At 41.9% G+C, this 27,487-nt stretch overlaps 1 protein-coding gene across 2 annotated transcripts; it reads right to left on the minus strand.

Annotated features, from left to right (window-relative positions):
• Nucleotides 1–27,349, minus strand: tbc1d4 (TBC1 domain family, member 4). 2 transcript variants are annotated; one of them, XM_085373985.1, is made up of 24 exons: nt 27,215–27,349; nt 26,619–27,060; nt 20,235–20,363; nt 19,913–20,144; nt 18,607–18,851; nt 17,452–17,541; nt 17,038–17,142; nt 16,803–16,935; nt 16,586–16,677; nt 16,384–16,494; nt 15,533–15,655; nt 14,953–15,012; nt 12,052–12,269; nt 11,422–11,583; nt 9,749–9,906; nt 8,840–9,046; nt 6,937–7,098; nt 6,627–6,785; nt 5,478–5,578; nt 5,217–5,360; nt 4,167–4,326; nt 3,842–4,011; nt 3,208–3,384; nt 1–2,576 (listed from the first exon to the last, which is right to left on the minus strand). In XM_085373985.1, exons 2-24 carry the CDS (start codon nt 27,003–27,005, stop codon nt 2,346–2,348), a joined length of 3,756 nt encoding a protein of 1,251 aa, XP_085230111.1. In that variant the 5' UTR covers nt 27,006–27,060; nt 27,215–27,349; the 3' UTR covers nt 1–2,345. The 2 variants fall into 2 exon arrangements, with proteins under 2 accessions (XP_085230111.1, XP_085230110.1); XM_085373984.1 differs by lacking the exons at nt 11,422–11,583; nt 27,215–27,349 and having other exon boundaries at nt 26,619–27,073.
• Between the last annotated feature and the right edge of the window lie 138 nt (nt 27,350–27,487).

Consider the following 27,487-nt stretch of genomic DNA (forward strand, 5'->3'; position numbering starts at 1 on the left):
GTGAGGTTTATTGAAGAATTCATGACAGTTTCTTTGCCTCTCGGTAGCCCTCGTGTTGACAGTCTTTTGTTAAAACACAGTGATGCACACATTATTGTAGAAGTCAAGACTCAGCACCTGAACGTGCTTTACATTAGATATCAAAAAGAAGCTTTTATCATAACTCTGAATAAAAGAAACAAAGGCCATCTTTGGCACAAAAAATGAACATGATGGGGAAAAAAATGCACCTTTTTTGTGTTTTTAAATTACCAATATTTGGTAACTGTTGGAGTTCTTGTCATAGTAAAAACCAAAAGATTGCAAACAGATGTCACTTCATTTTGATTGAATGAATTTGCTTTTGGAAAACAATCACATCTTTGGTTCGGTGACCTATTTCTAAGATTCACAAATTCTGTAGTTAAGCAAAACACAGGCAAAAAGAGGCAGGGGAGTGGTGAAGAATGGATGTTTAACAATTTGTTGTTTGATATGTTTTCCTTTCTTAACTATTTAGAAAATCCCTGCTGTAAAGATGTGGCCATTTCTCCATAAAGTATGAAACGTTTGGCCTGAATTTGAACAAAATCGCATCAATTACAAGACAAATTCCCACCCTGACCGAGACGATCGGGCTCGATTCGTCAGCCTTGCGTGGAACAGCTGCTGTGCTCTGGGTAAAGGATCCCTAACATCAACACACTGCATTGTCTGCCACAGAACATGCCCACATGTACTGACATTTAAAAATAAAAAGTGAAACAGACAAATGTGTCATCGCAACTTGTCACCAAGGACGGAAAGAGTGATAGACACTGTTAGTGGGTACTTTTTCCCCCTCCCTTTGATAGACATCACCTTGGTTTAAACGGAAGGGCGTTTTCTCAAAGTGAAGTCAAGCCCAAGACTGCTTTGCTTTCAATCAGAACCAGTGATGGTGAGTCAGACACAGGGGTGGGCTAAAACAAAACTGAAAAGGGAGCCAGGGACACTCGCTGAACTCATAAAACTGTCTGTCCTTACAGCCAGGCAGTTCACATCACAGTGTGTGTTTGTGTGTGCCTATATACTGTATATATTACCCTGTATTAGGAGAGACTCCCTACCAGTGAATAGAACACTCAAGTGTCTTCAAGTTTTCTCCTTTACTGCTGCTCTGCTCACCTAAACACTTGAGTTTTAACGCAAACATGCTGACGTGTGACAACCAGCAAAGCAACTGCCACTGTGTGTTAGATCTACAGGACTAGCTACCTGCATTCAACTGTTACACACAAAACAAAAGAGAAAAAAAAAATCGCATACAGACTTTTTTCTTCTCTGAGAGAACCATGTGATGTACATTCAGATCACTCCTCCACCTTGGTCTGTTGTTCGGCGCCCGGGGAGTGTGAACTCTGTCTCAGTGTCTGATCTTTGTGCTAAAAGAAGGCGACACCGCGGTCAGTCACACAGGAAACTGAAAAGGCAGACAACCACACATCCTGCCTGAGCTTTGGAAGAAACACTTCCTCCTTAAAAGTAGCAAGTGCAAGTACTAAAGCTCTCTCACGTGAAGGCAGTGAGGCGATGCCAAGAGATAAACATGATACTATATACGTATCCGCAGAAGTTTAAAGCCTAATATGGCAGATGTGTGCTCAGATGTCTCTGTAGGTGGGCGAGGTGGGGAACGACACATTTTCACCGTGATCTTTGGAGAGAAATTACATTCACAAAAATTTCAAGTGAATTAAACAGAAGTAACAAAGCAACATCAATAGCCTGAGGCTGCGCGTCCATCGCAGACACAAGTTTGAAGATATCAAAAACAACGCGATCTTCACTCCAAGATCAAAGACACTGGTAATGGCTATAAGTTGACCCTGAGGTCCAAAAGATTATTTGCCAATAGGCACCTTCTGTTCACTACTTTTGTAGTGTTGCTGAGAATGAAGGTAGTGCTCAAAGAACAAAAAAAACATTGCAGGAGCAGATCCGTTTCTCACTCTCACCAAAAAAATCTCAGAAGTGAAGGATGGTGTGCATCTTGATCTCACCTTCAAACTGGCAGTGAAATGGATGAGACGAACAGTGGCTCCAATGCACTATGGGAACGGTCTGTTTGCTAATACAGATGAAACTCTCCTCCCACTACGCTATTATCTTCTGACGAATGTCACATAGATATTTCCCTATACAGTCTGCGCGTCTCCACTTCAGACAAAACACATTTAGAAAGAAAAAAAAAATAGTGTACAGCTCTTGTACAGCATTACAACAATGCGGTGGAACTCAGCAGCTTTCCACAAAACAGTCTTCATTTGTTCATTTTGGTATCTGCCTGTGCGTCTGGCCCACAGCAGCCGGCACCCTGGTTGCCATCAGGGCTTTTTGGCTGCTGTTTTGGCTTTCCCGTTGGGCCCTGTTTTGATCTGGGTCATCTCTACATCTGTCAAGGCGTCAGGAGGAAGGCACGAGCGCATGCGTTCAATGGTTCTCTGGTAAGCTGCCCTCTCCTGCTCCAGAGAGCGAATCATGTGCTTCATTTTTCTCTCCCGAGAAAGGAAGTTCTCCATGCTCGTCTCCAGAGTCTGAATCTTTTGCCGCGCAGCCTGGAGGACACAAACATTGTATGTTAGAGCACACAGAGTACAATGTATAGACTAACATTTAAACAGGAGGTGAAACTAATACAGGTTACAAAATACAGTTACAAAATCTCAGAACTAAACTAAAAGTCTAAAAAGGAAGAATTTGTAACTTGTAGTCACACGATAGCACGTGACCTTTTTAAAAGTGCAAATCAAATATGATTTTATTTCTTACAGAATCACAAGCACTTGTTAAATGTTGTACGAGCAGATTTCCAACACCATAGGTGTGACTCAGACGAGACAGATGGGACAGTAAATAAATATTTCTTTAACGTGTATTTATATGAAGACCATCAGGTGTGACTTTACTGGTTCTACTTTAAACATTAGTGAAGCGATATCTGCAGAGCATGCAGCATTTAGTCCCTTTGTCTTACAAACACTGGTACTGTGTTTTTAACTTGTGTTTTAGTGCCATCTATAGGTAGTTTTAGGTACTACTACTGGCTTCAAAATTGTCTCCACACAGTGACACTGGGTTAAAATGTTTACCTCAATTATATCATAGTCACGTCAAAATTAAGTAACACCCGGCAGGGGAGTGGGTGGGGCTGGGGTCTCATAGAGGTTTGAACCTTCACTTCCTTACCTGAAGTTTTTCCAGCAGCTCCATATTTTGCTTCTTCAACTGCGCATTTGTCTTCTCCAGCTTGTCAAGCCGCTCAGAGTCATCAGGCAGTGGTCCAGATTCTAACATCTCATCTTGTAGAACGTGGTACTCCACTTCGTATGCTTGCAGCTGCTTTGAGATGTCCATCTCCATTACCTGGCCATCAACAGACAGATAGATGCCACTGAAAGACAGCTCGTTATCGTACAACACTCTGGTACCAAAACATTAAGGTCAATGGAAATGCACCTGCATGGAGTGTTCATCAACAAATAGCCACAAAAAGACCAAAGTGATCTTACAAACAGCTTCAAATCACGTGGGCACCTTTCTGAGGTAAAAGCATATTCTGAAGCTTTACTGACACAGGCCAAGAGACTGGTCATCGACCCCCTGGCAATCACAAGTCGCTAGGGAACAAAGTGCATTCTTCGACACCAACCATGAATTTCAGTTATTTAGTGGTTGATGGATGTTGTAAGGATTTGAGCTTTGAGCTTTCACTAGTATCAAATTTGGGCCAGGATGCACTTCCAAGTGTTACTGTTTGTTTAATAATCTGGCACTGTAAAAAAAAAAAAAAAAAAAAAAAAAAAAAGGGCAGTTTGTGTACCTTAGCAATGGTCTGCTCCATCTGTGTGTGGCTGAGGGCGGGGAGTGTCGTTTTCAGATAGTCCACAATGCTCTCAAAGCTGTCACACTCAACTATCTCCCCCTCATGGCTGCCCAGCAGACAGAGGGCCACTTTAAAAATCACCTCAGACCCCTCGACAAACACAAAATCTGAAAAACAGGCAATACATAAACCAGTAGTGATTTACGATGTTTTTCCTCGAGCTGTAGGGCTTAGCAGACAATTCAATTATCATATCCAATTTTGCATGTGAGCAAACAAACCATTAATCTAAAAAGAAAAAGTAAAAAAGATATGTATATACCAAAGATCCGGGACACAAAGCCGAGTGGGAATTGCGAGGCAAAGAGCGTGAGGAACCACGGCGCGGCGTAGAGGCTCGGGCAGATCTCGTGCTCCTCAAAGTGGTTGTACAGCTCACGGTGATAGTCGTGCAACAGCCTGGTGAGCTGGTACATCTGAATCTGCACACACACATAAACACAGAAGCAGGTCAAAACATGCTGCGTCAAACTGGTATGTCAGGACTTGTTAACAGAATGTCACAGAGCAATCCAGGAATCACAAGCTGGCAAGCCAACTTTTATCCAAACACAGAGCCCTTTAAGTATTCTTATTTCATAGACTTGCTCAGACATGCGTCACGGCCAGACATTTGATGATCTGTGCTCTTTAACAGCACGTTAGTCAAAAGTACAACCAATAGAAAAAGGAAGCAGAAGTTAGCTCAGGCTAAAATTAGACAGTTATCAAGTTTTACAATTTCCTGACAGTTAAAAAGAAAGCAAGTAATACCTTTAGCTCCCTCAAACTGAGCCACTGTGCAGAGAAAACAGACGAAACTCCTCCTGACTTTAAAAACTTTGGATTAAAAGTGTAAACCCTGCAGGGAAGAGAGACCTGGCTCAGCAGTTACCTGAAGCGGATTAAATATTACCACGCCTGCTGATGCTGTAACTGCAGCGAGGTCAGATGATGTTTAACAGATACAGAGCAGGAGTGGTTTGACTAAGAGGTGGAGACACTTAACTGCTGTTTGCTCTTGGTAGCTAATAAAACCCACACAAGGGTTCATGCAGCAGTAAGTAACAGCTAAAAGTGAATGTTTACAGCATTATAGCAGTTATGCAGTAACAAGCATTTGTTACTGTATAACTGTTTCGAATAGATTGGAATTTGTTTAAACTGAACGCCACCTTTGGCAATGGACATTTGCATGTGTAATTGTGCACAGCATTGTCTTTAAGGTCAGCGGTGGCACTGGAGCTTAACATTTGCAAATATTCCTGCAATACATAATGAACACAAACACTGGACATTGTGACAGAATAAGTTGTTCATTCCACCCACTGACCTGCAGAGAGACCATGTCGGGTCTGTACTGCCGCCTTATGCCGAGGTCATACATGAGAAACTTCAGCATGTCAAAGGCCTGCTCTTCACCCATGTGGAGGAGCAGAACTCCAGCCACAAAGCTGATACCCTGGCAGTAGCCAACCTGTGCAGCACAAGAATTTTAAAAAAAAATGTTTAAAAAGGGGGTTATTGCAAATTTCACAACAATCATTACAGTACAGGCCTTAAAGTGAGCCACTGTGGGGATTACAGTATGTACCTCTGTATCCAGCAGAGAGTAAGCTTTCAGGAGGTTGTAAAGGGAGAGCTGTCCAGCGCCAAGCTGGGCTGAGAAGTACTGGTGGGTGGGGAAGGTCCGGCCTAATCAGAGAGAGATAGTGAGAGTAAATGTGAGAAAAATAACCAGGAATTGTTGTTTTCTGGTTAACACATTAAACTACGAGCAACAATACTGAAGTGACAGCTCTGAAAACAGTCGCCTTTGCTGAAGGACCAGCTGAGGCCATCTTCAGATTTCCGGCCTTCCTCAACATATATAATCATAAACAGATACAGCGTGTGTCATGTGAAAAAGAAAGTTTCTCTGTGAATTCCTGTCGAAAACTAAGCATAACCTTACTGTTCCCATTGGAATTCAGAGGTTCTGTAGCAGCCAGAAGCTAATTAATATATATATCAGATGTTTATATCAGTTTGCTGGTCTGGAGCTTTCAGGTGTGTGTTAACACAATACCACAATCTTCCCAGGAGTGGACGTACCAGCAAATTCACCAAAAGGTCAGACTATATAATGTTCAAAGAAGCTGTAAAACACCTGAGAGCTTAATCTCAAATCTTACAGGCCTCAGTTAGCATGTTAAATGCTCGAGTTCATTACAATCAGAAAAAGAATGAAGTATTGCAGCTTGTTTTGAAAGGTTTCCCAGACTTCTGCAGTCCTTTGTCCTTTGGCCATAATGCACAGCACCACATTTGGCAAAAACCAAACACAGCATATCAGCACAATATGCTGTGAGGGGTGATGATTTGGGATCGTTTTTTAGCCACAGGACCTGGGCACCTTGCAGCCAAACAAAGTATTCTACAGTCAAATGTGAGGTCAAAACTGAGCCATGCAACAGGGCGATGATCACAAGCACACAGTCAAATCTAGATCTTACACCAGATTGTTCATAAACAAATGCCTGAAAACCCCAATGAAGTGAAGCAATGTTGCAAAGAAAAGTAGGCCAAAATACCTCCACCCTAATGTGAAAGACTGACAAACGTATACATGTTAAAGGAGAGTCTACAAACTGAATCATGGGGTGTACTTTCTTTTTCACATAGACACAGAAACCTTTCTACATGCATAGATTGTATCTGTATCTTCGATGAAATTCGTGGGTTTTTGTGGTCCTGTGCACACCTAAATCGACCAGAATGGCATGCTGCTGTGCGGTGAGCTGCTTGAGGAGGTCATGGTAGTGGATATCCAGGGCTAGCTGACGTGGCGGGAGTCTGTGACGCAGCCGGTGCTGATGGGAAAGAAGCAACCAGACTTCCCCGCGTCTGCTCTTTGGAACTCCTGCACACAAAAAACCAGAACAGAAATAAAAAGAAACAATGTTAACTTACAATGTTTTTTGTCCTGTGGGGAGTTTCAGATTTATTTATAGCGCTGTTTACATGCCACTGGTGATACGGTTTTCTTTTTTTCTTTTTTTAGTGCCTCTCACCTTGGCAGAGGGCACGATACATTTCTTCCTTGTCTTGTGGGACCGTTGTTCTGCCCGGGGCTGTCAGTTTTCTCTCCCACAAAGCCTGTGCATCTTTGGAGCACTCGCTCACTTCTTGGTAGTTAAGCTTCATCTTGCGGATGTGCAGCTCATCTCGGCTCGCTGCAACAGAATGTATATGAATATATATATAAATATCAGTATAAAAAGCGACCGACTCATATTTAATACATTAAAGTCCATTAAAGACTCAGTTTTCAGAAAGAAACAAAAAATGAGACTAAAGGCCAACAACTTCAAAATAAGCCCCTATAACTTTGGATTTGTAGCAAAGAATAATGACAATTAAAAGATTTCATGTTCCAGAGAAAGCGTGGATACAAAGCATCGCGGCTTCAACCTTTAATCACTGGATAACATGGAAACCCTTTTCACATAAACGCAAGCCACAATGGGCATGGAGAAACTTACAACAGCATAATGGGAGCACAAAAAATAACAGAAATCATAAAGTATGATCACCATGCACGCAAAAAAAAAAAAAGCTGAATCGAATGGTACAATAACCAGCCACCAGACGCATGCAAAAACATCTGCTTTTATTTTTATCCCAAATTCTCCTTTTATGTTGCTTACCTTCTATTAAACAGTTATTCACAGTTAGGTCCTCAGACCAGCATTGATGTCATAGTAGCAAACAAAGGGAAAGAGATGTGTTGGTGTTCAGAATATAAAAGCGACACATAGTACTTCTCCTGTCTGTCACTGGAAGCAACATATTTATTAGGTCCATGGTTTGATCTGGGCATTTACAAAATATTATGATCTTAGGTCTTTTCTTTAGCATTTTAAAGGGTAACTTCATTAATCATTCATTTATAATAAGATAGCTGTTCCCAATCGCCAAAAATAAAGCCCCAAAAGCCCCCAAAATAATCAGAATCAGAATCAGAATCAGAATACTTTATTGATCCCTGGGGGAAATTATTTTTTTGTTACAGTGCTCCATTTTAAACCAACATTAAGACAAGACAGACAATACGCTAACTAAGAATAGTACAATATATACATATATATACATACATACATACATAAGTCACTTATAAATAAATATTTGGAAAAGAAACATGTGTAGTTGTAGCAGCAAACAGTGTGTTAAGTGGATGCGTTGTACAGGGAGATGGCCACAGGCAGGAATGATTTCCTGTGTCGTTCAGTGGTGCTTTTCGGTAATCTCAGTCTCTCACTGAACGAGCTCCTGTGACTGACCAACAAAATAACCCACTTGATGTCATTTTTTAGCCATTTGTTTCCTTGGGTTTGCAAAGCTGCATCTGGACAATCCACTGTAGCACTACTGGTGCTATTATTTCAGTCTTTTTATAAAGGAAAATTGCAAGACTTCATTGTAAGCTACACTACCGCTTCTACATAAGTTTGTCTATCTGAAAGTGCTGCAAAACCAAAACTAAATGTAGCTTTGCTCAAGTGTCCCAAAACCAGTATGGCGTTACCAGACTTCTGAAAATAAACAAAAAATGAAAGAGCTTAACGAGCTGCTAACCTCAGCTCCTTTATCTCTGTCCATGATCATAAAGCTTCAGTTGGGAATGACAAGACTTTAAAGATTGGAGTACGGGGTAAGGGTTGAGTGTAAAGTTTAGATGACAGGTGAAGTAAAGAGACAGGAGTTTAAATTATTACTGTAATAAATATCTTCCTAGCTTAATATAACTTAACAATGATATCCAAGCTTTCAAGTTATAGATACTAACAGTTACTGAGGGGAAAAAAATACTTATATACACTTTGAAGTCTTTTGCGGTAATATCAATATCAGTCATAGTACCAGGCTCCACTCAAGTTCACTATACTTTGTGTAGAATTAACTAGTTAGACTCACCTTCAAGTCTCTGATTCTCCTTCTCCATACGCAGCAGGAGGATCTGTTGGTGGATAGCTGTCCTCCAGAGAGCCCGGTAGTCAGCTGCCGTCCTCTTTGACTTCCTCTCTGACCCAGGGTCGCCTGCCTGGGGCAGCAGCTGACCCAAAGGGTCCAGAGATGAGGCACGAGGAGAGAGAGGCAACAGCTCCCTGTTTTCGGAGTCGTCTGAAACACAACATCCAACACATGGTAAATATAGAAAATATATTGTTAAGTCAAAACTTTTGGGACAATGAATGCTAGAAAATAAAGATGGGCTTTCTGCAGTGATAGTTCACAGATTGTTAGCACTCAGCTCTGCAGCTGCACACAGGCATTCAGACTGCTCTAGCTTCTGATCTGCTTTGGTTTTACAGTGTATTAACAGTCTCACTGCTCCCATCAATGCAGCAAAAAACACAGCAGGGAGCTCCAATAAACCCAGACCAATTTTAACTGAACAGAAGGACAAAAAAAACAGAATCACTTCTTAGAGACAGATGTTTGACTGTCAACATTGGAGACAAAACTCAAGAAAGCAGTCAAAAAAATGAAACTGTTTTTTCTGGCTTCAGTCAGAAAATATTCTAACTATATATGACTAAATCAGTCGTAAATAAAAATCATGATACAATTTTGCAATGCTGCTTGGTCAAAAACCTTGTTAGAGACTTATTCATGGGGGAAAACAATGGTACAAAGCTACTTGTTCTCCCTTTGCTCTTTTTCAACCCTCAGTCTTTGCATATAAGCCTGGAATTTAAAAATCTGTTTGAGGTACTGTCATTTCTTAGAAGAAGATTCGATCTGCCTTCTAGTAGATCTGTGGATTATACAAAGCTTTTACATTGTGTTTCTTGAACTCTTACAAGGATCGAGTTGCCAGACCTGTGTGCGGCATGGATGCAGATGGCTTGTTCATTGGCGATGCGACTCTAAGAAAGATCTTCTGTCTCCAGGAGACCCTGCGTGGGCTCAGAGGGAGACCCCCGCTGAACGAGTCACTGCTACAGCCAGACAGAGTCCTCTTCCTGCCTTCGCCATTGCTACGAGAGAAAACAGCAGCGTCAGTGACACCTGATAAACGAGTCAGGTGTCAGCTTACACAGACTCTCTTTTCAGCACACTTTTACAAATGCAGACACACAAACATAAGCACACATACACACAATGGTGGTAAAATAATACAAGCTCTCTGGACTGATAAAAAAATAGCCAAGATGAAACTTCAACATACTGCGCCAGCCACTAACTCCTTCCCAGTGTAAATGTTAATAAAGTAGCAAAGTCAGCATGTAAAAGAGAAACATCGGCCACAGCTGAGGTGCATGCACGTGTGTTCATCTGCTGAAAAAGAAGTTGGTTTAGTAAGTGGAAATGAAAAATCAGAACTGAAAAACTTCCCCACCTCGTAGCAAATGTTTTCCTTCCAACTCAGGAAATAAATGCCAGTAAAAGCTGACCGTGATGAACATTGTTGCAAGCTTGGCTGGTGCTGCTAAACTGAATACCGAACGTCCCATTTCTCATCCATGTCAACAGAGGTTTTCTACACAAGCGCACAATTACCAGCCTTGCAAGAGCAAAAGTGGGTTGTGAAAATTTAAGCAAATTTTAATTCAGTTCCTTTGAAAGTGCAGATTGCATTCTTTAGTCTGCACAAGAACAGAGCTTTTTCGCTTCTCGCTCAGTGTCGCTTAAACAGCTGGCGAGCTTGTTTAGCACACAAGAGCCCGTCGGATCACATGGGCAGTGAAAAACAGGAAGTGACCTTGGATTGAAACAAATGGCACTGAGAAAACAATTGTTCTACACATATAACACTGTCTCTTTAACAGATTAAAACTCTTCCCCTGACCTACTACCTCTTGCTATGTTTTCATGCTCGCCAAGTCCCTAAGGGGCAAAGTTGTCATACAGTGCAATCAACAAAGCAAACTAGGCTGCGAGCACGTTGGAGTATTTAGATCAAGTGTCTCCAGTGCTGTGTCATTTAAACTTCTCATTCATCATCATTGTAAGCTGTGCTCAAAAACTTGCTCCTACTGCTGCACCATCAGGTATCAAACACACTATATTTGCTTATTTGTGAAGCTAACCATTAATAGCAACTGCTGAACATAAACGTATCAGGGAATCTTATTAGCATGACGAGTTAGAGTAGCAACTCTTGCACCAGTCAGGAAGGATGAAGGTTAAAGCTGCGAGACACAGTTATTAAAGCAAAAAGCTTGCAATGCACATGCAAATGCAACAAGGGAGGGATGCATCAGCATCCCCTGCTGAGAGAAACAGGAAGAGGATGGCTCCAGCTGCATACATGGTGTGGAAAAAAATGAAAAAGAATTTTATCCTAAGACAAATTTGCTTTGGATATACAGAAAAAGAGATACAGGGCAATAAAGCTGGGTGTTAAAAAGGTGTTGACAGCCAATGGGAATACTGCTACTGCCAGCAAAGAACAGCCTGTCCCTCCCACCCATCTCATTCCTGATGAAGTCCCCGGTATGGGGTGCATTTCAGTCTAAGCAAGGGGGGTTGCCTGAGCACCCCCCTCTCACCTCTTGAGGCTCCCACTGTCTGGAAGGGAGTTCAGGGAACCCAGTGAGCCCTGGTAAAAGCTTTTCAGGAAAGTGGGAGCAGTGAAGGAGGAGGGGAGGCTGAAGGTGGAGGAGGAGGACTCGCTCTCTGAAACACTGCGTGTTCTTGAAACAGCCACGGGACTGGGCGGGCCAAACATGAAATGCCCACAAATAAAGAAAAACATTACACAAAACAAAGAGCTTTCGGTCCAAGCACAGAAATGAATAAGGGAAAAAAAAAACAAGTGGGGAGCTTATGAGGGATCAAAACAGTGACAGGAAACTTGTGATGCTATTGTTCGAGGACAGCGGGGCAGAAGGTGAAGAGATTATAGACTGATCAAAGTGCTGCAAATAGATTACAATGTCTGTGCACACACACTGTTGACGCGATTAAAAGAAAAGCAACCAGTTCTAATGATTAAGTTAGCATTAGCCATATCTTCAAACAAAACACAAAAGCTCAATCCAGCAAAGGCGGAAAGGGAGGGGATCTGTAAAACTGCAAAAAGGAACAAATTATTAACTCCTGCAAATATCACCAAACAGACGCAGAACCCTTCTTTAAAACTGCAGAGGGTGATTAACTGTAAACTAGCTTATATTTACCTGCTTTGCAGCAACTCTGAGTTAACGGATTGCTGCCTGCGAAGCGGAGTCTGTTTGTTCTGTATTGGCAATTGGCCGTCGAAGGAGATGCGTTTTTTCACAGGTGGATGGCTGAAGGTGTGAGCGCGCCGACGAAACTGAAAGCCAGCTTCCGGGTCTTCGTCCCGGAAGGCAGGAGGGGAACCTGGGGGGGAGTGACCAGGAGATTCCTCATCCTGCTGAAGAGGACAGAATGTGTAAGGCGGGAAGCAGTCAGTCATATTTATGACTTCACTGTTTTCCAGTGATGCATATTTAATGACATTTTATATATATATATGCATACACACACACATTTTTTTCTGAATGGCTTAAATTTCTGTGGATCATACAATCAAACAAAAAGTCAGTGACAGAAGGCAAAAGTCAAAAAGTGAAAAATCAGTCCATGTTTCACTGGAAGTTAAACCACACGACACAGCTCACAGCCAAGTTAAACACTCAATCGCACACTCACCTATTCAACCCACAGCAAGCCTCAGTCCATGGTTCAACTTTATACTCCACGCTATCACTCCGTGCTGCCTCATGTCTGGTGGCACAACTCCCACATCTATTGTATTCTAATGGCCAGTGTCCTGTGACTCACAACATCACACACCATTGGAGGGGAGGACCTCGGTGACACGCAACTGTACACGAAAGCCCTCCTATCTCCTTCCATCATGCTTTTAGAGACCTCCCTATTTAAGATCAGGGTTAGGTCATGCTGCTGCTTTCAATGCGCTCTTTTTTTTTTTAATATAGCTGATGAAATTAAAAAATTGAGGGCTACAGCTGATGACATTATAGACTGGAAAGAGGTCTGTTTGCAAATCACGCTAGACGATGATGTCATCTAACAACCTGATGCTGTTGTTAATTTTAGGAAAAACTGATGATAGAATTTTACTCAAATCAGAGACTTTTGCAGTAATCTCTCTTACGTCAGGGTCGAGAAGACAAATCCAGGCCACACGTGGCTCAGCAGATGCGTAACTGGACATCCTGAGTGGGATTTCCTTTTCACGAGCTCATCACATCCTGACAGAATCCCCACGAGACTACTTACTCATTTAATCCCAATCAAAGCAACTTTTTCCGGACTTTTTAAAGACATCTCAATGACAGAAACCTTTACTTGAACCTCATAAATTAAAATGATATATGTCACTCCATGATAAATGATCGCTTAAAACCTGCAATAGCCAGTGTGGCTAATCATAGATAAAAGAAAGAGAAATAATAGCTTAATAAATTCCCAGACACTTGGAGCTGCCATTTGAAGACTGGTATTAATAATCGTCCTTACTTGGCGGTTAGTATTCTCAATAAATCTGATATGACAGTATTAACACATCCGGTGAAAAAAGTCACACATCTGCTACAAGGAGAGAGTATTTCATACTTTTGCGGCCTCAGTAAAACAAGTAACACTTCTTTTCTGTAGTTTTAACCCTTTAAAGTCTGTTTGCAGGTCTCCAGCAGGTTTGTGACTGTAGAGGCCGTTGTAATAATACCAAATTAAAATCATGATACAACACCAAATATTGCCTTTCAAGCTTATTAGAATTGTACAGTCTCTGTTTTTGCCTTATATGCTGTACTTTCATTGTATGTTTCACTGAATCACTATGGTGATTTCCCATTTTCCTAAAAAAATATGAAAAATGAAGGACGGCTCGAGACATTTGCACAATATTCTACAGCATGTGCTTTATGATGTGTTATATAACAATACAGTGGTTCCTCGTTTATCACGGGAGTTGCGTTCTAAAAATAGCCCGTGATAAGTGAAATCCACAAAGTAGCCAACGTTATTTTTTTTACAATTATTATAGATGTTTTAAGGCTGTAAAACCCCTCACTACACACTTTATACACTTTTCTCAGACAGGCATGAACATTTTCACACTAATCTCTCTTGTTTAAACACTCTCCAAGTTCTAACCTTCGTAGAAAATTAAGTCCAGTATTATAGAATGAAACCAAAGTGCAAAATGTTTTGTCAACATATTTGTGTTTGTTGATCAGAAAACTTACAAACATACAGTGCAGCACTTCAGAGTCACACTGCTAGCGATTGAAGATTTATGTAAATTTGACAAGCTGGACGCATTCTGTACTGTACAGAAGACACGGCACGAGATTGATTGACAATGGTCTATAGCCAATCAGGATGCAGAACACAATGCACGGTAAAAAACAAAAAACAAACAAAACAAAAAAAACCATGCAAAAAATCCAGCATCCCTGTGCTGCATCGGCATTTTAGTTACAAATGCGTTTGCTGCATTTCAAAGAAACCTCTTTAATTAATTCTAAGTATAGAATTATAAAATAATTGCTACACCAGCCACAACTTTATGTTGGGTTTGGTTTAGCCTAACCTAGCCTTTAGATTGTAAATTGGGTGCCTGGCACTCAATTGGTTAATTTGCTTGTTTACTTGTTCATCGTAGCAGTGTACTGCTAAACCCATCATGACTGATGAGGAGTCAGAGGGACCATATCACGCTCTCACTCCACATTTTGCACAGCAGTAACCACAAGGGAGCCAACAACCTTAAACGGCTCACTAGCATCTCTGTACACACGTTCCCTCTTGTACTGTTCTGCCTTTTTGTCAGTGCAAGCTTGATCACAAAACTATGTGGGGAAAAACGCAGCACAAAATCGTTTCTCCTCATGCGAAGAGGACTGTTGGCAGATCCACCTACTGACACTGATGAAAGTGAAAGTATTCTTATCGACCTGCCCCTTTCCCGAGGACACAGTTGGAATATAGCATGCTTTTAGATGCCACGGGGTAAGAGTGAGAAGTCTCAGAGTCCCCCGACTGAAGCTCTGGGAATTCTCATGTTCATCCTCAAGGACACTTACTCTTTCAAAACTGCTCATGCTTCCCATGCTTCCCAAGCGGCCGCGCATTCGACTGGCGCCCTGGTGACAGAGATGATTGTACAAAAGTTATAAAAACACAAGTGGGTAAATTAAAAAAATAAAATAAAATAAATTTTAAAAAAGTAAAAACACTCTTTTTTTTCTTTTACACAATTGTTTCTGACAAAAAGAAACAGCGATTAGATTAAGAGTGAAGCAGAAAGAAACAAAGGGAAAACGTTTCCTTGCTGCCTAACAGCATTATTGTTCAGCTAAGTCTCTAAGATAATAACAGATGGCAGCAGAGTTCTCCTGGACGCCTCTGCTAAGGAATTATTCTGCTGTCTCACTGGCAGATATGGGTCAATCCAAATCCCTGTGATGACAGTGACACAGAAACAGAAACCTAAAAGACTAGTAAGAGGTAAACATCATGGCGGCTCTACTTTCTGTCCGTTGCGGAGACATAAAAGACAGGGATAAACTGGGGGAAATAAGTAAATGGTTATAATAATATAACGGCAGGAAATGGGGAAGATAAGGCAGTGGCAGAAAAGGAAACATGTTTAAAAAGACCCACCCTTGCAAAGATATTCTCCAGAGAGCTAGTGAGGGATGAACGCGCTTTATTCTTAAAAATGTCGAGCTTGAAGCGACTGCCGGTGGCTGTGCCATCTCCTGCTGCTGAGCTGTTTGCTGCATTCTGTTAGACAGCAAAAGAAAAAGATTTAATTAACAAGACTTCAATGAATTTAATTATAAACCAAAACAGGTTCACTGTACGAATACAGTTGCAGATCCTGTGATAAAGCCTGCAAGAAACAGCCAATAGCTGCTAACTGCTTTAAAAGAAGTGGTGCTGCTGCTGGAGACTGCGCTATGATTGATAATATTTAGCATGCAGATCGCTCAGGGTATATCATTCCAAAGCAATTATCCACAATCCTCTCATACTTTAAATGTCGTGTTTCCCCTCTCAGCAACTCACAGAACGTAAACAGCGGTTCATTGTAGGTCTCAGGGAGAGGGACATCTACATCTATACAAAGCAACAAGCTTTACATTTAAGACAGCAGCTAAGGAGTTCTTTTACCATCAATATTTCTACACAATCCCTTTATCAACACAAAGTCCAAAACAAAACCTTAGGATACGGTCTGAGAAATTCAAATTTTATGCCATTTCATGCAAGCGATTTTCAGAACCATCAGGGGTCTGAATTGACGTTTCTCAGATTTCATGTTAAGGACCACTAGAAACATTTTAAGGATCCAGCCTGTCTGTTTGTTTTTGCTTTTCAAAGTGAAATTTAGAGTAAAACCAACAAATCGATCGACAACTGTGATGTCGCCAAGTGTCGATTCTCTATTCAACAGAAACACCACTTTGCTGGAAATTATTTCTGGACCGTAAGCTTTCTCGTGCCCTTACCTTAGGGGCCTCTCCAATGTGGAGGTGGGACTTTTGTTTGGTTTCACAGAGCTGTCTCAGATGAAGAATCACAAGCTCATTCTCCTCCTGGTCTGACGCAGGCTTCAGTCTCTGCAGAAATGAATGCACAAACACTCAAGTGTGAATCAACAGCTGTAAGAAATAATATGTTTGTATCAAAGTGTCACCTCCATTGCCAGACCTGAACTCGCTCAAAAATCTCAGCTTGCTCATTGTCGGTCAGCTGGGAGAGATATTTCTGGATGGATAACTTTGCTCTAGGTGGGTAGAGACCTGGAAACAGAGAAGATGAAATAAGCTGTACTCTTTAACTTGCTTTAACTCTGAGAAAATTCAATATATTCATGAGTCAAAGCTGAGAGAAGTGCCGGATGTCTGATGCAGGTGACATGACCTACCTTCAATCCTCTCGCAGAGCTTGTGCAGGTCATGCATGGGGCAGGCTTCGCATAGCTGGATCTGAGTCTTGTTGCTTTGTAAGGCGGCTGCTGTACTGAAGGCCTGCTTCAGTGTCAGCATCACCTCGTCCACCTGACACGCACAGGTGAATGAACACACACACGCACAAAGAAAGAGATGTTTGCCACATGCACTTAAGAATTTCATTTTATTTACATAATTCCTGTGACTCACCAGGGATTCACTGGCACACTGGAAAATGTAGCACACGTACTGACTGGGACCAGACTCTGAGTGGTGCCGACAGATGAATCCAAAATGGTCAGTATGTTTGATACCCTGGGGATGGGAGCAAAAGACAAACTAGCCTCAGAGGCCTGGGATAGCTGTGGAACTTTATAGCACATCACCATAATGATGATTTAATTATATCATATTTAATTACTAAACAACCAACAAAGGTGAAAAGAAGTGTATTCTTACATTACTGACAAAGATCTGCCACTAAATTAAGGAATAAACACTAAAGGTCTGCTCTTGTGTAAAGATGAGCAAAGGCTCTCTGTGATTAGATTCCAGTTGCTAGGGCTGCAGCAGAGACACAAGAGAGACCTTTTCAGTAAACATTACAAGTAAATATACACCAACCTGACAGCACGATGAGATATCCTTGAAGTTCTTCTCCAGGACCACAGTTTTACTGTCAGGACTTATAAGGTTTACTTCAAAACGTCCAACCTATGAAACACGAGAGACCACGGTCACACAGAGTGAAGTAAAAACATGTAATAGATGCATGAAAAGTTCTCACAAAACAACACGGATGGGAGAGCATGTGTGTAAACACACTGGGATCTCCTGTGATGTTAAGCATTTTATGACTAGGACTATAATTATTCCGGGACCCGATTGGCAATAGAGATAAAAGACGCTCACGTGCGCTTTAAAATCAGGGTCAGCGAGTCTCCGCTAATGATTTTTCCTCATAATTGACTGCTACGTACAGTATCACATCGAGCGTTGTGCTCTAGTTTTTAAAATTAGCTTCATGACGAAACAGGCATGGTGCGTGAGGAATGGCAGCTGGCTCACAGTGCGGCGCACATGTTTTTCATGAAGCAGCGACCGTGTGTTATCACAGGAGCAGTGGTGAAGTCAGTTTTTTTTTTTTTTTTTTTTTAAATACCACAGGAGTTACGGCCTTATTAACTGGAACAGTTACACCAGGCCAAGCTGGTCTACACATTATAGCTGCCAGCCACGTGCACATAAAAATGATTTGCGGTGGTGTGAACCTCAGCAGTGAGAGTCTATGCAAAGGAGGCCTCCGTGACAAACAGCGCTGAGGCCAGCGACCATTTGGTTTTCTGGTGTAACAGATGGAATCAAGTTTTACAACACAAATTATGGTTTGGCATGAGGAGCTTAAAAAAATCCATCCATATTATTGAAAAGGGTATGTTTAGAGTGGAGTAAATCCAAAACAATGCAAAATAAGACACCCGGCCAGCCCAACTGTACACTGCGTGCACATACACGTAAGGTGGACATCCCTTTAAGCTCACTGCAAATTATTTATTAAGATATAAATGATGCCTTCAGGGCCCAGGTCAGTCACTTCTCTCCATACTAGACAAAGATTTTCATGTGAGAACACTGTTATTTTGAGAAGTGTTCTGCATCGAACCGAAGGAAAGAACTTGAACAGTCATTTGGACAAAGAGAAGAGAAGCGCTCTCACTGTGACACCAACACATTAGCAGCAGTACAGCACAGCCCTTTACTCCGTTCAACTTCTCCTACCTGAAAGAGCATAGTGCGGTTTTTGTCTGCATCCGAAGGCTGAACGTGATTTGGTGCGCTAGCGTGACGACGGCGTGTGGAAACCATGACGATGCCTTCTCCCGGCTTCCTCTGCAGACTCCCCACCATGCTGCTGCAGCGTGTCCGAAACTCCTGGGGCTCCTCGAATCCCGAGTCCTCCTGGATGGACTCGGGGAACGCTCCTCGTAGGTTGCTCTGACTGCCGCTGCTGAGAATACCTTTACCTGGATCAGACACATCAAACATGAACTCACACCTAAGTTTAGAAAATTACATCACTAGAACCTTTAGTCGCTATTGATCTAATGGATATACTCCAGTGCTGTTCTACCAAGTACACAGGATTACCCAGTTTGACTGAATCATTAAATTAACCTAGATTTTTCTACTGACCTCTTGTTTTTAGTAAATGGTTTACTTGCCTCCTGATGAACATAAAGTGATAATAACAGAGTTATTATAATTGTGTATTTTTTACTTAGTTTTTATTTTAATTTCATTTTCATCTTGTTTGTAATTCAGTTTAGTTTCACTTGATTTTCTTGGTTCAGCTTAGTTTTTGTTAGTTTCAGTTTTAGTTTTAGTCTTTTTAGGAAACTCAGCGACCGCATATATTACCATAAAAACACAGAAATTTTTGAAAGCATACATTTAGAGTTCCAATAAACACATCCATCAATGTCTCGGTTATAATCATGTTTTTACCAAACTAACAGATACTAAACCCAAGGATATTTCCTATAAATATTTTATCTTTATTACAGTTTTTTTAAGTCTAGTTCCTATTTTTGCTTGTATAGCCAGCAACTTGATAATTACATAAATGTGGATGGCTGCCACATTTTGTGAAAAGTAAGCGTGCAACTTGCTGTTTTCCATTTGGAACACTAGCCTGTCAACATAACAGCGAACACAGTGTAATACAAGGAGGTGCACAAACAGAATAATCCACACTGAGTCAAAGTGAGCACTGTAAACCAACCAATAGAAGAAACATTATAATCATTATTTGGCTGAAGCTAAATTATGCAAGCAAATGTTGTCATTTTGGGTGCAGAACAGACACGTCTGTAAAGTCGCTCTTTGTCTCCTTGTGTTTAAACTTGATTTTGAGTTGCAAATCAGCTTTTGTGTCCTTGCAAAACTGACAGTAGCAGCATTTACTTACAACAATGTGGGACATGTGAACCTGACCAGCCTTCAAGTTACTTGTTGCTGTGCACACACACATCATTTCAATAAAACTTTTCCTCATCATAAATTTGTTTGAAGCGTTCGTCCCCACCTGAGGTCACGTCCTCCCCTCCAGGACCTCTGGGGTCTTCCATAGTCTCATTCAGAGCAGAGGAGAGCGGGTCTCCTTCGCCTCCCATGAGAAACTCCACAGGGGGGCTCTCCGTGGATCCTCGTTGACCGTTGAGGAGTCGAACGCGTTTGCGCTCAATCTCGTGCTGGCGAAACTTGTCGATGCAATCATCGACGAGCGTGGATGGAGCCTTCTTGTATCCGACCGTCACCTGGGATTTTTGCAACACCAACAGCATTCATTGAAGCCCTTTTTTATCTTAAAAACACTCCATTCTAAAGCCATATGCACCGATTCCTACCTTGCCACAGTAAAGCACTTCAAACTTCTGGGAGTTGTAGAAGGCCTCGTCGGTTTCCTGTTTGGGTTTGGAATCTTCCTTAAGCGCTGTTTTGGACACTTGGCGAATGTTACTAATCACCTCAGGGACCTGTAAGCGAGGCAAGTGGAATGAAAGGATGTGATGAACAGGAAGACAGGAACAAAGAAAAACCATGACAAAAAGACTAAGGGAGGTCGAGGGGAACACCAGCTTCGCAGACATTGAAAGAGCACGAGTATAACATAACCCTAAAATCTAAGACAACGAAATTTCTAACTTTTCGTCAGGTTCTGTAAAGTATGAACATGAATAATGCTTCATGTCATTCTCAAAATGACAAATAAAAACTAAGAAGAAGTAAGAAATTAACAGTAAAAAAATTACGTGGAATCATATCAATACTGTTGTTTTGGTTATGCATGTTAAGACATAAATAAAATAAAACCATATTTAGACTTGAAATTTAAATAACTTGAAAAGAGCAAAAGATTTGAACAAAAACTATAACAATAGACGGACCAAAAGCTACAGTGGTGTCAGAGGTAGGCGTGCAGCCATGGGGAACACCCACTCTCTACAGCAATGAACAGAAAACAGAAGGCTGGGGGAAACTCGAGACTTGAAGGTCGATAAGCCTATTGCTGCTACACTGTGGCACTTAAACATTAGCAGGCAGCTAGTGTGTTAGTGTCATCAAAGCTTGATAACAGCTTGCTTTGATAACAAGTCAAAGATTTAAAAATTTAAAAAAAACAGGCAAAAGACAAGACAAAAAAAACCCCACCATAATTTAGGCTTTGAATACTTTTACAATGGGGACCGAACAATAGCAGTGGAGTCAGAGAGCAATGAATCACCGCTGCACTAAAATTTTGGCAGCAAACAACTGACTGAAAGCCTCGACGCTAAAGCTCCCTAAAAGAAGCAGAGTGCCTGGAACTAATGCTGCAGCCAAGGTCAGCCAAATACTGTGTTTAAGACAACAGTGAGGGCTAGAACAAACAGCAGCTCCACAGACTGCACACATCAGATCAGATAAGAGCTGGATACAGGCGGTTGAACAAATATATTTCTAATGTGGACTGGAGAGGGAAGTTGTATAGCAAAGTACATGGCGCTTACTTCAGAGGTGTGACCAGAACAACAGAGCGCAGAGAGGGGAGGGCAGGCAAACAGGAAAAGAAAAGCTGTGAATGAACTCAAACATCCTGACAAAGCCCGTGTCTGATTTTCATAAAAGGCAATGAGATCAAATGCACGTCTGCTACTGGGGCTATTTTAAAGTCCCACTTTCTAAGCGCCTGCTTTCCCACCTCCCCCCTCAAGGCCTTGCGCTTTTCCTGGCTGGTGACAGAGCGTTGCCTTGAGATGAGGAAAAGTGGAAGTGGCTGGGGTGGGGGTGATGCTCAGTCCTAATCCCACACTCCAGAAACTGTGAATGATTTTCAAACTGTTGGCTGACTTATTTCCAGGATAAAATAATATCGCGGTGATCATTTTAAGCTTCAGAAACAAATATCTGCGCTCTCTGTAAACGCGGGTTGTGAATAAATGAAAACGTGCTGTAATAACTTACAAGGGATGAAAAATAAACCACACATGGGATCTTGATGGCTACATTTTGTGTGAAAGTGCATTCTTCATTGGAAAAGACAGTGTTGACACTACGAGGTCGAGGTAAGCAAAAGGTCTTGTTGGCTGAGAACTACAGCTGGCCACCACAACACTTTGTCACAAAGGGAGGGGGAAAAAAGAGACAGATTTGTCTAAACATTAAAAGGAGCTGCTTTATTATACATGAGTAAGATGATGCCGAAGCGTGCGATCCTTATTATTCCTTATCTACCCAATACAGAGTTGGCAAAGGTGCTCGCCTCTTGAAGGGAGACATGCACAGACAGGCAGGCAGAAAAGCTGTTGAGGAACTAAAGGAAAGCCAGCGTCCTCTTCCCACTAAAGCGGTTCTTTAAACTAGCGTAACATTCAGTGATCATAGGCTGGCTTCATTAAACGATATAAGCGACGGCGGTTGTGAAGCAATGCTTCTCTATAAACACCAGTAGCAGAGCAGAGCTTTAGAGCTTAGGTGAAAACAAACACGGGAATAGTGCCCTCTGAGCTGCTAGAGTCCTGAGTACTCTCAGTGCATAGCTCCCATCATGTCCAAGCGCTCTTCAAAAGCCCCTAATAACATCAGATCTTACAGTAGATGGCACATTGCTCTGCTGCTATTATCGGCAGCAATAAGCCAGACCGCTGAGAAGTTGCGGAGTCTCACGTTCGGCCACAATATCTGTGATTAGGCCTAATTAGGCTCTTTTGGAGGTGCACAGGTTATCACTGTGTCAATAAAAAGATAAGAATGGAAACAGAAAGCAAGCGAGAGATGAAACGTAATACCCCACGTCAGACCAGAAGCAATCAAAGATCACATGCTTTTAAGTTAAAAGCATGCGATGCAAGTTCTTAGAAAGTTGCCCAAATTGAATAGAAAGACGGAAAAAACAAACAAACTGTAGCTTATTAACGTCATAACCATAAACTTCGATTTATGGAGTTGCTTTAAGGCCAAATATCCGTCTTTGTGTGGCTCTGGCTCTGCAAGGATTTGTTCTGATGCCACTTGACATTTAAAGTTTGACCTCACTGTAGCCTGTGCTTTTCCATGTGGCTGAGGACAAATGTAAGTTGAACAAAATTCATATTTGACCACAACAACAAGCAAGCAAACAAACAAAAATTCCTTATGATATCTTTACTGCCACAGTGACAAGATGTCACAACTGGAAATTGTAATGCGTCAGTAAAACGTCTATTTTTTTTTTTTTTTGCCAATACAAGTGTATATGTAAACATAGATCCTGGTAATTAAACAGCTATGGAGAGACTGTTTTTCACTTTGTTAGTGCTCTGATTTTACTGAAACTTAGGAGGGAACTCACAGCCATGTGCAAAAGAAACTTTTCATAGAGTTTTACGCAGCCCTGTGAAAAACTAAGTACACACTATCATTTTCGCAGCAACAACTTGAAGTAATAATTTTCTGTCTTGTATGACTTTATCAGTCTTTTGCATGACTGCAGAGGAATTTTGGCTTGCCATCTAAAACTTTGCTTCAGTTCAATGAGGTTTGCAGGCATTTATTTATGCACAGCTCTCTAAACATCCATGCCACAGAATTTCAATCAACCTGAGGTCTGGACTTTGGGTCATTGCAACACCTTTATTCTTGTTTTTCAGCTATTCTGTTATAGATTCGCTGCTGTGGTTGGGATCATTGTCTTGTTGCATGACCCAATTTTCAGCCAAGCTTTAGCTGTCAGACAGATGGCCTCACATTTCACTCCATAATACTTTGGTATAGAGAGGAGTTCATTGTGACTGCAAGGCGCCCAGGGCCTTTAGCTGCAAAGCGAGCCCAGATCATCACCCCTCCACCACCATGCGTGACAGTTGGTAAGAGGTGTCCATATTCTTCCAAATCAGCCATACTTGTTCAGTATTTTCTCTAATTACAGTCTCATATGTAGATCTTGGGTTTTTCTGCATTCTCTCTGAGCGTTGCATGGGGTGACCTTGGGGTGAGTTTGGTGGGGTCCCCACTGTGCACCTGGCTGCCTGTCCTGTCAAAACTCACTTTTTCACATGACTGTATTTGATCCGGTGACTTATCTGTCACACCAAATTACCAGACAAGCAGCTTGCTAATAATATACATTTTTATAAAGTTAATCCAAGAACTCAAGTATTCAAAGCTGCTTGCTATGCTTATCTGACATGTAACAACATATCAGTGACTGCAGACAGTTTCCCTTTCATTGTGAACTGTGCACAGAATATCATGATAACCGGTTACAAATATGTGGCCTCAGAAATCTGGTCACATTAACAGACAGACACTGGGCCACTTTTCCTTCTCTGGGCAACAGGTGCACGTAATATAAGAAAAAAAGCTTTTCAATTCCTGTCTTTGGCACAAAAGGGAAAGGCACTTGATATAATAGATGAAAAAACAAGCTCTGCACGGTTTGTAAAGCTGAATGGTAGACAATGACTTTTCCTATTTTAGTTTAACAGTGTGTGCCACTGTGACTGAAAATGAACATCACCCACAGCAGAGACAACAGGTTACCCAGTGAGTGATTCCACAGTGGTACTGTTCCAAGTCAGAGCAGAGGTTAAAAAAAAATGATGCAGGGGTCTGTGGTTTATGCTGTGCAGGCCTTGAGTGTGTGTTGCTGGCTTGATAATAGCACAGTGGTGTTGACTGGAGACTGTGCTGAATGTGTGCCTATCAGTCTCACAGACAAGTCAAGTAAACATCTCCCACTTCAACTGAAAAAAAAAGTTTAACTTGTGTCCAAATCTTCCCTTTGATGCTTTAGCAAAATATTATCCATGGCATGTTAATGTTAGTCTTGTTAACCCTAACAGTGAACGCGTGAGGACCGAGGCTGCATTTCAAGTCCAGGAGGTCAAACCTGATTTTTAGCACGATGACATTTGAAACACATACATGAGAGATGTCACGTTTGTAGGCAAACTGCATATTCAGGGCTATTCCTTTACCGTTTTATTTCTTAAATCCAAAAGGATCTAATAAGTTGCAGTGCTCTTGAAGACATCAAGAGTGTCTTTTCATTATAACCTTTCTCATCATTTTGATAGATGCCAAATCTCCTTACACAAGGAAGGCCTGTCATTCCTGCCAACCAAAAATAAAGCAATATTTTTTGTGTCTTCAAAGTCAGTTTGGAAAAAAGAGAAAACGCACAACGTGGTAGTAAGAATGCTCGCAATAAATGCTGTTTATGTATGGAAAATGGGACAAACAGACTGCTAGCAGTTGCCGCAACAGGGTGTTGTACATGGCAACAGAGTACTGGTAGAATTAGCCATGCATTCCACATGGTCCACCTTGCACACGTTGCTTGGGCTTGCTGGTTGCCAAACCAGTTCTCGTTGCGTAATAGTGATGAATGAGGTACGTCCAAGATACTTTTCTCACTGCTGCACACACATTCGGGCATTAGCAGAGAGGCCAGAGACCTCGAAAGTGTGCACGCCTTAAGCTTGCTGGCGCTTCTGCTCCTCAGTTTTCACTAACACACAAACATTGTGCTCAGCCCCCTGCACAGGAAACACGATACGGCACGGGCACACTTGAGATCAATGCAAAATGTGAGTATAACTAGATATGTGTTTGTGAACATTACTGGTGCACATTTCCTGAGTCAGTGGGAAAACAGGATTAGCATGAGTAGGGATGTTAGACTTCAGAATGGGTTGCATGGAATTAGGAATTGAGGTGGCACCAAGATTAAACTGCGTTTGTTTAAGAATCTTGTATAAATAACATTCTCTACCACCAAATCAGAGAAAAGATAACTCAGATAAACACTAGGGTAGGCTACTGAGTGCAGCAACTTCCTAAAAAAATATGCTATGAACTGCTTTTCAGAAAAGAGCAGAAAGGATTACTACCAATATATATTTAATCACAGACTCCCACGTTCCTGATTTCTGGCTGTTTATTTCAGTTATTACTCAAGAGTGGCATGCTGATCGGCAAGTGAATGTGCTGACTCAATATTGTATTCAGTTGTTGTCACACCACAGACACCAGACACATGTCAGATCTACAGCAGCCCCAAGAGCGCCGAGCGCTGCAACTTCAGGAAACACAGTCCCATCTTCTCCAGTCTGACACATGACGCTGCAAAAGGGATAAACCGACACAAAGACAGAAAATGCCACTCTATAATGGGAGCTTTCAGCTATCATTTTCCCTTCGTGGTGCAAAATTGGTGAAACCATATGTCTTTTCTTAAGCTCTGGTGCACTGAGCTTCAGGGCCACTGTACTTAAGATCAGGGAAAGGCCAGGGATAGATTAACTTTGACCAAAAAAACAACAACAACAACACAGTACTGGGTTTGTCATGCCCACCATCTAGTGGCCTAAATACTTAATCCCAAAACAAACACATTTTGACCAACGACTGATCAAATATTGTGCGAGGTTGAGATTAAATTATACAGCTTTCACCTTGGAGACATTTCACTTCAGGCTTAGTTGGACATCTCATTGTTTTTCAGTTTACAGCTAATGACAGGATCAGTCCACCCTTAAAAAAATAGTTTGCCTCACCATGACATCATATTTAATTTAGTCACATATACTCAGGACGTTTGATTTGGATACTTGCTTCAGGTCTTCTTAGGTGTAAAAAAAAATATTATTTAAAGCTTTTTTATAAGTGTGTTCCTAATGGATCACCGCGTTACTTTTTTTGGCCTGAGTTTTGGTCCATTCATGCTCATGGTATTGAAAACTGTGCTGTGCAGAGAGGAGCAGGCCTACCTGGTTGGGGTCGCAGGCCTTAAAGACGTGACAGGACATCTCGGACTCGGGGTTGTCGGGCTGGCCCCGCAGGAGATAGGCAAAATAGGTGAGGTCATTGCTGTTGTGAATGAAGCGAGATATGAGCTGTGCTTTGTGCTCGAATATGAACACTGAGGAGTTGTTGCTGGTGGTGGGGACACATCGGATGAAGGGGGGGCAGAGGACCAGATGAACTTCCCTGGGCTGCATCACAGGGCCGCAGTCGCCTTTCTCGCACCGCCTGCGGATCTCGGCCACCAGCCACGGCAGCATGGGTAGGGTGGTCCGCCTGTCCAGCAGGGACCAGCCGATGTAAGTGAGGGCGAACCTGTTGTCCGACTTCTCCTTCTCGTCGTGACTCTCCATGTTGACCCAGCAGACTTTTCGCCCGAAACTCGATGACAACAACACAGAGCAAATCCTACTTCCAAAAAAACAACAACCCCAAAACAAAAATAAAACACTATCAATATATCTTTCCCTCTTGCCACCGAGGCTAGCTGTAGTTGTGTTTAGTTTGCAACACTTTCCATGTCCACATCCATACACAAAGTTTACGCAGCGCTCAAACAAACCTCCAACATGTGCTCGCCCTTTCGATCAGCTGCAACTCTCCATGATGTTCAGTTTTTCCCTCAAGGATAAAAAAAAAGAACTTCGAGTGCTGTCTATTCGCTGTTTTACTCCCTGCTCCGCTCCACCGTTTGCTTAGGCGGAGAACCAAGCGCTAAACACCCCTGTACTATACTGTCCCAACCAAGATAGCTTGCCAAAAAACGTGGCTTTGGTTGACTCCCGTGTAAACACAAGTCACCCAGAGAAATCTGATTTCTTTGACGCGTTGGACG

Source organism: Diplotaxodon limnothrissa, linkage group LG16 (assembly GCF_057381915.1).
Source record: "Diplotaxodon limnothrissa isolate DT_005_m linkage group LG16, D_limnothrissa_male_GT1.1, whole genome shotgun sequence".
Lineage (NCBI taxonomy): Eukaryota > Metazoa > Chordata > Actinopteri > Cichliformes > Cichlidae > Diplotaxodon > Diplotaxodon limnothrissa.

What these genes read in the sequence shown, in the direction of transcription:
- tbc1d4 (XM_085373985.1), bottom strand. Translation starts at nt 27,005, where the DNA reads ATGGAGAGTCACGACGAGAAGGAGAAGTCGGACAACAGGTTCGCCCTC. An exon ending in GCATGAGCAGTTTTGAAAGA is followed by an intron (nt 12,270 to 14,952) that starts GTAAGTGTCCTT and finishes TGTCCTCTTCAG; the next exon opens with CAGGATGAGGAATCTCCTGG. An exon ending in TGCATCCATGCCGCACACAG is followed by an intron (nt 9,047 to 9,748) that starts GTCTGGCAACTC and finishes GTTGTGTTTCAG; the next exon opens with ACGACTCCGAAAACAGGGAG.